Source organism: Carassius auratus, chromosome 49 (assembly GCF_003368295.1).
Source record: "Carassius auratus strain Wakin chromosome 49, ASM336829v1, whole genome shotgun sequence".
In the NCBI taxonomy this organism is placed as follows: domain Eukaryota; kingdom Metazoa; phylum Chordata; class Actinopteri; order Cypriniformes; family Cyprinidae; genus Carassius; species Carassius auratus.
In genome coordinates, this window is record NC_039291.1 from 11,240,574 (window position 1) to 11,253,471 (window position 12,898).

Here is a 12,898-nt window from a genome sequence, read left to right on the forward strand (position 1 = left end):
CAATAGGGTCCCCTAATGTATACTTTAAAGATCCTTGTTTATCATCCCCAGCATACATAACATCTATATTACAAATAAGTGCTCTGGTAGCTCTTGATGGTAAATTGGATATTTTATGGTTTATGAAAAGGCGCCTTTTTATATTTCACTTTTATTCATGACCCCTAAAGCTACAGTGCAGACATTGTAAAGACACGTTAAGCTTTATTAGGTTCATGAATACAAACACTGCTTTGATTCTGAGTCACTGTTTAGGTGGTTATCTGGTATCTAGTTGCCTCTTTGGTTTGGAGTTTATTTGAGTTTGAGCAGTTTAAGCTCTAAAATCTGTCTGATAGCACTGCCTTAATGCCTCTTAAGGGAGTTCAGACTTCTTTTGATTGATCCCATCCTAATACGTTTGAATTAAGTCCTTTGTGAACTAATTGCTGTATTAAATAATGCATCCCAGTGCCATGTATAATTAACGTCATTATTGTCTTGCTATATGTTAAGGTATGTTAACTAGTTGCACTGGGAAAGTGAACATGTAAGAGAATGATGGAAATCATGTAAATGGGGTCCTGGAAGTAGTTGACTTCCACACAGTAATTGCTGACAGTATTTATCCAGGCAAGGATTTGTGATGGCTGATTACTGCTGGCCCTGATTAATGACTCTTGCATGTGTCTCCACATCTGTGCTGTGCAGAGAATTAGAGAGGACGGAGAAATACCATAATACCAGTACATGCTTTCCAAATGGCTAATTTACAGCGTTGAAACATTGAAGAGAGTTAAGATCATCAGTTAATTTTCTATCTTGTGGTTTTGTAATGCTTTTACTTTTTTGATTAGGGAACTTTTTATGTATTTCTTGTGTTTTGATCGTAGTATTTTTAATCTTCATTCGTTGCAAGCTAGTTTTACTGTACTTCTTTCATCTGACAAGCTAGTGTTTTTTTCCTTCTATTTATTGACCTATGCAAAAATTTCATTTGTAGAAAAAGGTGTTTTTTCCTTTTTCTCATCTGATTTCATGTTATTATTGTAATTGGCTGATGTATGAAATTAGAAGGGGCTTGGCTTTTTTAATTGTGTATGATTTTGTCTCATTAAACGGTGGCTAAGCTGGGTTTCCAGGTTATAAAGCAGAGAAAATCTGGTTAAAACTATTAAATGGCCCCGACAGATCTTCTTCGTGCTTTATTGGAGTATTTTTTAGTTCGGCTCTCTTTTCTTTCTCATTTACTGAAAATGTATTTCCGGTGACGTATTTACAAAGGTTGTGATGTCATGCGGTAATACTGAATGTCATGTATAGTGTTGGCGCTGTCCCTGGTGCTGAACTAAACACGAGTCACTTGGAGTACGAGAAAGCATTTCGTAATTGTTGGAAAGTGTTTGTTAGAAACAGTTCTGCCCACGACACTCAAAACCTCTCACTTTTTGGAGATTATATTTAGATTTCATATCCTTCCAAACAGATCTCTCAAATATGTCACTGTCTAGATAAGACAAATTCAAAAATAAGGTAAGCGATAAAGAAAGCGAAATTCTCTGTAATGTTTAAGGGTTGCGTTAACCCATGGTTTTTCTTCTCACATTTTCGTTTATCATTATTGTTAGCTATTGATTTATGATGTTTACGTGTATCTTTTATAAGCCTTTTCACATTTCCTATTTTGATCATTTAAAAAATATATTTTAATAAAAAAATAATTATCTAAATAATGATTTTAGTGATTTAGTGGTTTTATGCATACAGTTCTATATTGTTTGTAAAACTGCGTTGAATATTGCATCATTTATTTTGTATCTGCCTTACTTCAGCATTCACGAAACTTCGACTTTTTAAAATCTTAAGCTAAATGTTCTTAAAGTGTTTTTTGTTGTAGAAATTAAGTTTTAAATTGAAAACGGAGTTTCTTTTGAACTTGATATCAGCATCATGTGAAAGGGCATCTTCTTGTCCGTACCTAATCGTCCGAACTAGAACAATGCAAACTAATGACACTGACACTGATGCTCGTGACTGTTTCCTGTGATTAAAGACACCCAATTACAGCAGTGAACAGTGTCGTAATTATGTTCCTTAATCACATCCAGGAGGTTTAATTGCCTTAACGATGTGTTTAATTAAAAGGAATATAGGTATTACAGTCCACAGCTTTGATACACTGTTGTTTTAGAATTAACATTATTAGAAAACGTCACAGATTTTTATTATTATTATTTATATATATATATATATATATATATATATATATATATATATATATATATATATATATATATATATATATATATAATCATGATCACGGTGATTATAGTTCTAGGCTATCCTTACCAACAGACATTCTCCTTTAACCTTAGGGTATTGTTATTCAAAAAGTCTGGCCTTTTCCCCAAGGGCTTTTATATGTTATCGAGCATAAAAACAAAAACACAGTTGTTTTACAAACTACTGCTAATTTAAAGAAGAAAATATGTTGCTGCTAATTCGTTAAATGTAACATCAAATTAAGTTGCCAAATGCCGAAATTTACAGTTCCACAAATTACGTGTCATGCGTAAAGTATTTTTTCATCTGCGACTTATTGATCATAATCTCTCGAGCTAGCAAGTGCCATGAATCACTTTACTACCAGAGGCATCACAACATACAACCAGGCATAGTACGTTGGATCAAAATATTTTAATAAAGCTTTCCAATACATCAACACATACAAATGGCCCTCTGTGGTCATATTGAAACTAATATATCTACATTGCTTCCAGCCTCGACCTGACAACAAGTTGAATCTGGCACGTCCCTAAATAGCCAAACTGTATATGTGTTTGTAAAAAGCCAAATCGGCGAGATTTACAGCAATGATGACAATGCATAATCAGACCAGGCATGCAGACCCACTTGGTTTCATCCATTTAGAAAAATGAAAAGAGCAAAGCAACTTTTTAAGATTCCACCAAACTAACAATATATTATACTACAATTTAAAATGAACGATCTCAACTAAGCTTTCGAAATAAAACGTAGGCTACTTTGGAATAAAGTCCAATACGCTGCTCCTTCTAGCAGCTGCTTTGTAAAACACAGATGTCACTTGAACGCAAACATTTATATAACATAAATTCGAAGTAGCAAGAATACGCATTATTGCAAGTTAGAGTTAAAACCTTGAAAAGTTTGGCATCATAATAAACAAGGTAAAACATGGTTGCAAGTTGGCAGGTCAGTGAAACACGTCATTCTGAAGGGTCCACATTAATGAACTGTTCATTCTTCAACATTATCATCATCATCAGACATAGACTTTGTTTGGTTTTTATCTCACGCTCACCAGCACTTAAAGTATAGGCTATACCATATGTACACAATCAGTGTTTCTTGAAATGAAGTTGTAAGAAAAGTTTTTAGCATTCTTCTATATTGACTTCATTGTAAAACTGCTGGCAAACATCAGTCTCTCTTTTTCAGAGTCAAAAGTTGCACATGTGCTTCTACCAGAGTCGGCTGCAGAGTTTAAGGCTTGTCAGTGCATTGCTTACAGAGGCTGGAGGTGACATTGTTGAAAAGGGCACATTTGTCTGGACAGGAGGACGCTGCAACTCCGGCGGGGAACGGGTAACCAACCGGCTGATCGTATGCGCTCAAACCGGGCGTTAGAGCTGTTGTCGCGGGCAGCGAGGCAGCAGAGATAGCCTGGCCTTGGTTGAGATACGCAACCAGCCGTCTCATCTCTTCCAGCGCCTGTGCCTGCATGAGGATGTAATTTTTGGCTAAGAGCAAGGTGGCAATTTTGGAGAGTTTCCGTACAGACGGACTGTGCGCGTAAGGGATGACCGAGCGCAGCTCATCGAGCGCATCGTTCAGATCGTGCATTCTCCGTCTCTCCCGGGCGTTGATGTTTAGTCTCAGCATTTTTTGCTCTTTGTTTTTCTTACCTCCCTCTGACTTTGCGCCAGGCACCATCATTCTCCCGTCCGTCATGAGCATCATATCGCATCTGCCGTCACTGTCATCGTCCGGGCTCTGTTCGCCGCCGCTGCTCTCCGCAGCCGAAGTCCTGCTTGCGCTCTCGCCGTATTTCACACACAAAGATCCCGTCGGCAGACCCAGCGTGCCCGCTCGCCCCCCGGCCTGCACCGGGTCTGGGTCGGTCTGCTCAAAACAGCTGATGGGCGACTGGCTGTCTCGTGAACCAAGATCAATACCCACAGCCGGTCGAAACGAGTCCATCTTTTTGCTCGAGACTGCGCTGAGAGTTTTGTGAAAAATGTCTCCACCCAAGTTTATTCTCCTGTCCATAGTCTCCCGAAAGTCGGATGTGATGATGGGTCTTCACTCAGACGCTGTCCTCTCTTTAAGTTTCTACTCTATGAAGTGAGTTGATGTTGATTGCCGCTCCACTTGTCAAGTGAGGCTCCTCCTAAAGTGCTCTACACTGCGTTTATCGTGTTGAGACACTTTGTAGATCTCGGCAGCGATCAGCATCAGCAGCAGAAGGGGGAGTCTTTTACATCATTATCTCAAGTCTGGCTATTAATATGAAGAAGATTCGCCTATCGGGATTGAGCGCACGTTACCCAATCAGGTTAACGTTTTAATTAATGGGATTAAAACGGTAACAAACAATCCATACTGGTTTCACGCAGCTTTACAAAAGCGCCCAGCTCTTTTATTCCTCTGCCCATCTGTGTACAGACTGTATTCAAGCCGTTTCTTGAGCTTTGCAGTGCAGCTACATAGCCTACTAAATCTACTTATTATATGTTTTGTGTTAATGTTGTTCCCTGGTAGATGCTACAGACTTTTTTTTTTTTTTAATAAACTGAGTTTGTGTTTTTGTTTTTAGCATTTCCACGGGACACACAAACTTTATAATGTAAAATAAAAAGGAAATTTGAAGAAAAACACTTATTTCGTAATGTCTTGGAAAATAGCAATACATTTAATTTATTTTATTATATTTGTTACTTCGCATTTTTACTTGTTGATACTCAAAAATGAGACTTAATGTTTTGAAGCTATGTTTTTGTATAACTGAGAGCACATGATACAACATTCTATTATTCAGTTTTGAGTTATTTATTTCTGTATTAGAGTATTGTGATGAACTATCCTCATCTTGCATCTTTGCATTAAAGCAAAACTCTCATTAATAAATCTTCATTTTGTAATATCCAATGACTTGTACCTTCGCCTCTAGAAAATAGCACTGCATTTCTTTGTTCTCCAAAGCATTCAGCTCTAAGCTTTCCCATTGATTCTAGAAATACATATATGCAGCATGATTTAAAAACGCAGAGCAGTTGTGCGAAAACTCATTGGATAAACGTAATTTTGCATTCGTGCGTGGAGCAGACTTACAGGTACTATTTATTTTCACTTTGCCTATTTGTGTGTATAGGTTACTGTACATTACAGTTGCAGACAATGGTAATGTGCGAACTTTTGGGGCAATGCTTATAAAAAGAAACAGGACACATTTGTGAACGCGACTCGCCCCCACGTGGTCATAATGAGTTCTGCGCTCACAGGACTTTTTTTTTTTTTTTTGTTTTTTGTAGTGTCACTTAATACTAGTAATCAGAAAACATACTATGTTATCATATAATAATATAATAAAAAAAAGTTTGTGAAACAGTGGACCATAGCTTTTATCTATTAAAATGTAAGAACACATATTTTTTTCTGTTTTGTTTTCTTTTTGGTTTTTGGTTTCTCTTTTGTTTATATATATATATAGATATATATATATATAGAGACAGTTTATAAAGGACTTTGTCATAGCCTATTTACTGATTTATACTCTTTAATAAAGAGTCATGTTATAGCTACATAATAAAGGCTTATATGTTTTTATAATTTCATTATGATTCTAATTTTACATTGGCAGTAATGGTGAACTCACAACCTGAGGGATGTTCTTTATTACTGTAAACAGGAAGGACCATCCTTATAATGTATAATCCTTATATATTCACTTCACTTATAATCATAAAACTGGGCTGAGGTCTGCCTTCACACTCCAGGCAGCTCAGCTCTCTCATCTCTTCTGTCTTTACTTTTTTGTAAGTCTTTACTTCATATATAGCCTGCAGTCAGCTTTTCCAATGAATTAGGAAATTTCAGCTTGCTTTCATTAGATCCTAACCTTATATACTGATATCTCAGATTATTTTCTCAGATATATTTTCAATAGGTTTAATTATATATTTTTTAAATTATATTTATTTATTTATTGTAGAGAAACTGCATTATTCTACTTTGAAAAGGTACCTGACACTAACTATAAGCTGCTCATATAAAGTAGTAGTAGTTTTTTTTTTTATATGACTCTTCTGTGCCACACGGTGTCAGACTGCACACATTAAACACACACTGAAAAGTTTATGTTTTTTTTTTTTTTTTTTTTTTACATATTTATGACAAATATTACTTGGCAATGTCTTCAAAAAAATGATGTGGTACAGTAAATAAAATATTTGGACCCACTTTATATTAAGTGTCTTTAATATGTACATTTAAATTCATCATTTGATGCAGTGGACTTGGACTGTTTACAGTGTATACATCTTCTTTTTTTTTTTTTTAGAAGTGGTCCCTATATTTAAAATTTTCTTCCTGTAGTTATATATATATGTAATTAAGTTCTGTATTTACATATAAAATAACATTGTCGACCCAACCCCTACACCTTAAGCCACCCTTAAACCTATTTAAAAGCTACAGACAAGAAATTGTGTGTACACACACACACACACACACACACACACACACACAGACACACACACATAAACGTAATTGCATGAGCTATGTAAGAAAAAGCACACTGCTTTAATTATTGCTGCAGCAGACACTTTACAATATGCGACTCTTCTGTAGGGCAGAACATAAAAACAAGACTGACCTGCTACGTTTGCCACAACGAGCAGTTTCCAGTGTGATAGATGAACCGGAAGTATCTCTTTCTTGACTCATTTGATAGGTGGATGCAATGCGATATCATGTGACAAAAATGTAGCGTAGTCCACTTTACACCAGGTTCATATTATTATTCATAACTCAGCAAATGTATATGCTTGACTCCACGAATGAATGAGATGTTTTTAATAAGCAGTTACATCCTGCTGCTCCTGCAGGTGGCAGGGTTGCTCTATACATGTTTTTTGTTTTCTTAATTTCCCCCCATTTTTAATCTTGCGTCACATATGTTCTGTTCTTGTAGTTCTTTCAACGAATACTGGTTGCATAGCAACACAATGAACCGATACATGTTATTTTTTTAGTAAGTGGCAATTTTTTCATTTCAAAGTGGTCACCCCATAGCAATTACTGCATACTTATAGTACGAAAGCACCTCGCATCGCGCAATCGTGGCGGCGCTTCGCGTGCTTATCTGTCAAGGCTCGCGCGTGTTCTGAATAATGATGGCAGTGTTTATGTGCATGACTGCTCTGCATTGAGACTCTAAGCTTATTTTATATGTGTCTTATTTAAGTTATGTAGAATGTGATGGCAGTTTTAGTGTGTAGACATGCGTGGTTTTCTCAGTAATACCGCACATCTTCCAGTTAGGCCACGTTTTATTACGTTAAAGTGTTTTTTGGAGCAAAACAGCTATGGTATGTGATGTGGAAGATATAAATACATCATTCCTCCAACATCTTGAAATGTTCTGACGCCGATTGTTACGTAACTCACAGCAGTATCATGATGCCCTGTTCAGTGTCCCTAGTAAGGCCTAGCCTATTTAGTTTTTCTTGAATCCTGCAGAAGTTATTTATTTATTTATTTGAATCAAGCAAAATTTCCTGTTGCTATTATTCAATGACAGGCTTTCCCTCTTTCACGACCTATTCTGACAGATGATTATACTGTAGCATCACTGTCATGTTGACTCACAAATATTTACTATATACTTATATTTATTATATACTTTTTCCTTTTCTAAACTGTCTAAACTAATCTATCGCCACTGTATTCAATATATTAAACGTATGTTGTTCAATACCTTAATTCTTCTTCTTTGTGTGATTTAACATCTTCATCGTAAGTCTCAACGCAGAATAAAAAAAAAAGAGTCGAAATATGGACAACATGAGAAAATATTGACAGAATTTGGGGATGTACTGTCTCTTTAAGTTTTACCTCTTTTTTCGTCTTGATTTGGAGTCGGTTTTTAGCCGTTAGGGGTCGACATCTCCTTAGGGATCATTCAATTGGACTGAAGATTACTGTAGAAGAAAACCAACTCGAAGCAGGCAATTCCCATATTTTCTTTCAACAGAGTAAATACATTTGTGGAAATGTTGTCATTATTTTCGGTCTCTATATGATTCTTATAGGCAAAGGTGGGTAGATTCTTTCTGGTGTAAAAGGCTAAACAATTTATTCAGTTGGGTGATTGAATGTTTGGCTGAATTAGGCCATGTTTGTTTTATATCATTTCAGATTCAGCAATCAACAATACTGTGATCTCTAAAATATAATTTAGAGATCCTCGATCCCAGCCCCCTCTCTCTCACCCACTCCACTTCATGTCGACCTACTGTCTAAATAAAACCCATAACACGCCAAAAGATTTAAACACACACTCACACATTGGCTTGCGCATGTGAAAATGGTTAGTTGTCGGTAATTTGCTTTATCTGTTTCCCGTGATGCAGTAAAAGATCTGCAAAAATAAATTCAGCACCACATGCGGTGGACAGCGCCTCACCTTCAAGACCTCTGCAGTGTAACGCATTGTTTCCTTTTTATGGTTTTACAGATTGCAGTACACACATACTTTCACAATTGTTTAGCACAATATCCAAAACACACAGACCATAACAATCAGAATTTGCTTTATTGGGGTGGGAAGCAATTTAATCAAATTTTCATAAAGATATTTTAAACCTACAGTATTTTTTGGCCTGCTGATGGTGGAAGGCCCCGCTCTTGGCATTCACCGCGTGCCTTAATTGTAAGACATTAAATCAAGGTCCGCTGTGAACACGGAGAGCCAGAGTCTCAAATCAAGCAAAGCTTGACTAAAACATACCAAAACCCCTCTCCATCACTGTAACCAACCCAAAGCATCTGTATTATCATGAAATCCTACGTTTATCCAGTAATTCCCCAGCCTCTGGTTTTAGTGTCCCGGCGCGTATAGCTCTAGTACGTACGGCCTATTAAATTAATGCTTTTCAAACCCCAACTCTGCGATGTCCAGTGCTACTGAAACCATTCCGTTAAGTGTTTAATCACAGCAACGGATCCGCAATAAAGCGAAGCGAATGCTCAAAAGGTTTACTTAACCGCCGTATGATGAAATATGGCCATGAAACGTTGGCAGCAAAGGAATAAGGCCTTCGTTATTTTTTGAAGCTGGTTTCAAAATGACAGCCAGTCTGGGACAAAGAAGGATCTGCTTGAAAGGACCTCTGCTCTGTCAAAAAAAAAAGCGTCGAGGGCTTCGACCACATCCGTACGTAGGCTACTCAAACACCTACAAGAAGAAAACACAAAAATGCATATTAGAAAAGTGCAATGCTTCCAGTTTAATGTGAAACGAATACTCGACCCTCGAATGCGTCAGAATAATTAAGATATATTCCAGGGAAACGGAGGGTTAAACTAATACATGTTCGAGAAAAACAGCATCCAAATGAGTTCTGTATTCCATTCGCAAGGAACAGCCGACAAAAGCAACGTACTTCCCGCAGCTCCTTCTGGGACTGAAGATGGGCTGAATATTCCCAATATCCGTGCTGTTAAACAGTATCGGTCTCTCTCTGTCCAGTCTTTTCCTCACGCTGACTGGCTTTGGGATTAATGGCTTTCCAGCCAAACAAATAAGACATCTGCTTTTAGCAGAAGAGGATTGCATTGGGGGAGGTGACGTCACTGGGCAAACTGATGTTTGCGACCAACGTCCTGACCGTCTCCTTGTGTCCTTGAGGGTAAAGAAGTGCACGTTTGCTCTGACGTAACCACGCTATTTGTTTCCTTTTAATAATTACTCCTTCTTTAATAGATTATGATTTAATGATTAATTGTCTGCTTACAAGACGCATGTCATCATTGTCAATAGATCAGCGTGTAGGCCTAGAACTAAGAGGAAAGAGAATTTGAAATTTAAGTTTGCCATCATCAGCATTTCCTGTGCAGAATTTCCTTTACGGATTTCTGAACGCTGTCTTCGTGTTTGTAAGCTGTGATAGGGCGTTTTTATGACCTCAAAGTTTAGCCGGATGGTTTTGCTTGGAATCGATGAATTCTTGTGCTTATGCATTAGAGAAGCTTGTGTTACTCTCTCACAATCACACACCGAGGAACAGTTTGCTGCACCATGTCCATCTTTCTAGCAAATTGGTTCATTACAAAAGAAGCTGTCATTGGTTAGTGTTACAGATCATTTCTCAGATATAAGCCTATTTCTTAAACCTGGTGCAGCAAACAGTCTTGGGGGAAAAATCTGAAAGTCGAGTTTGTTTGCGCAGTAATCCGCATCAATCAGACGTTCTGTTTACATCAGTGTCAACAGACCTCTCAACAAAAAACTTACAACAAAGTACTATTTTTAAATAGCTCGGATACTGAATGTCTATGTTCATACAAACAGATAATAATGGGATAAAAAAAAACATTCAGTATTCAACTGAAAATTGAAAAACATTGATAATGTATATACACCATGACCATCCATACCAAGAGACCGCTACAGCCGTCAAAACACCTTTGGTTCTTGGGTCTACTGCGTTAAACCCTTTTTGGTGTTTTTATGCTCCAAGTCATGCAGCTTTCTATGAATCATTAATAGCTCAGAGTAGATTTTTGTCTATGATGGTAGTATGAATGGAATCGACTAACAAAGGGAAACGCCATTTTTTACCAAAAATGCGCATTGCATTGTAATTCGTACCAGTTTCTCGTTTCTGGAATTTAACCCACGCGCTTCTGATTTATCAGTGTTTGTACTCTCATAATGAGCTGTAAAATATGACCTAGCTGACCTAGCGTCCATTAATCTATTGTCTGTGGGAATCAAGCGGGTACAAACAAAGCGAAACCAACACGTAACTAGCCCTCGTGCGTTTTGCGTGAAAAACGAGTTCGCTTTTGCGATAAACGGTGGGTAAGCCGTTAAAAGCATCATGTGATTTGATTTTGCATTCGTTTTATCTATGCACTGTAAAAACAATAGCAAGGACAACATGGGAAAAGCTTCCCCTTTAGGTACTGATGTTGCCGATCGAGAGCAAACGCTAACAATTGCGTTCTGTCTAAAAGCTAACAGACACGTTCCCATTTAAACGGTATGTTTTTTGCATTTGTTATTATATATATATATATATATATATGTAATCCCATATATGTTTCCCACAATATCTCACACTTACGCGCTAGCTCGCTCGCTCGCTCGCTCCACAGCCTCAGCAGGCGGTCGTTGGATTCCTTGTGTTCATATCCATCCATTTTTTTTTCCACGGGGCTGTCTCCGTATTGCAGTGCGCTTTCGCGATTTAAATAAACTTAATTGTATTCCCGGGTATCTCTATCGATGTGTAGTTGGATGCCTCCACTAAGCGACTTGCCCGATCTTGCAGTGAGTCAGGGGCTGTAGCCCCTGCAAAGCATGGCTGCGTTTTTCTCTTCTTTTTTTCAAAAGAGGGCAGGTCGCTATGCATTATAATGAGTTAAATCTCTCCCTCTCCCTCGCTCTCTCTCTCTCTCTGTCCCCTCGCACGCACACACATACATACACAGTTGCAAATTTGAAATTGCAACAGACCTCTCAACAAAATGATCAAGCTTTTGTATCGTTGAAGTGTCGACCCCGTGGTGTCTAATTTTTACAACACTGATATTACATTTATCAGTGCATTAAATAAAACTCAGATGTTTTGCCTGAGAAATAAACTCATTTTATGTTACTGGTGCACATTGTGCGTAAGTGTTTTGAATGCAATTTGTCACGTTCAGTACGTTTGTCCATTACAACGCCACTGTTACATGTTACATGGAGGAATTATTGATCAGGCTTACTGTATGATTTCCGTGAATAATTTGGAAAGACAAATTATGCTTTATTTCAGAGTACTGGAATCAGTTGAGAAACTCATAGCAGGCTCATTTGTTTAATATTTATACATACATACATACATAATATGGTCGCCGTGATTTTGCCAAGTAAGACATGTTCCTGGATCAACATCATTTGATGATCGTGGATCAACATTATTGTCCAAAAATATAGATTTAACCCAATCCCTACCCCTAAATCTAACCCTACCCATAATTTATTCCTAAAATCATTGAGAAATGATAGCTTATTAACAATGGTGTAGAAGCACCTAACCCGTATTTTAAGCCTAAAACAGATATTTCCTGAACTGTTATATCTCAATTCTGATTGGTTAATTGGAATGTTGTTCCATGATCAACAAGGATGTTGATCCAGGAACATGTTGTATTTGGTGAAATCACGCTCACCAATATATATATATATATATATATATATATATATATATATATATAAAACCAAATCAGAATCAGAAAAAAAGCAAGTTTTTATTTTTTTATTTATTTATTTATTTATTATTTATTAAAAAAGCATTTGCAATAACAACAATGAAATGTAGGTTATATCTTTGAGTTTGAATGTTACACAAAAACACGTTGAAGGGTTGTGGATTAATTACTCTCATTTCTTTTCTTTTTTCTTTCTTTCTTTCTTTCTTTTTTTTTTTTTTTTTTTTTTTTTTTTTTTTTTTTTTTGACAGAAATGCTTTTGGTCCTTTAAGAAACTCCAGCGAGAAGGGATACCGCATTAATAATTAATCGAAGTACCGTAGTTTGCCATGTCACTGGTTGCATTTCTTTTATTTTAGCTATCAACACAGCTAATGTTTGTAAGGAACAACAC

The 12,898-nt window shown here is 37.0% G+C and overlaps 1 protein-coding gene across 1 annotated transcript; it reads right to left on the reverse strand.

The window, feature by feature from the left end:
- Positions 1-2,657: 2,657 nt before the first annotated feature.
- Positions 2,658-4,690, reverse strand: LOC113066208 (class E basic helix-loop-helix protein 22-like). The gene has a single exon (XM_026238005.1). It carries the CDS (start codon positions 4,288-4,290, stop codon positions 3,505-3,507), a length of 786 nt encoding a protein of 261 aa, XP_026093790.1. The 5' UTR covers positions 4,291-4,690; the 3' UTR covers positions 2,658-3,504.
- Positions 4,691-12,898: the final 8,208 nt, after the last annotated feature.

Coding starts and splice junctions, on each gene's coding strand:
- LOC113066208 (XM_026238005.1), bottom strand. CDS start 4,290: ATGGACAGGAGAATAAACTTGGGTGGAGACATTTTTCACAAAACTCTC.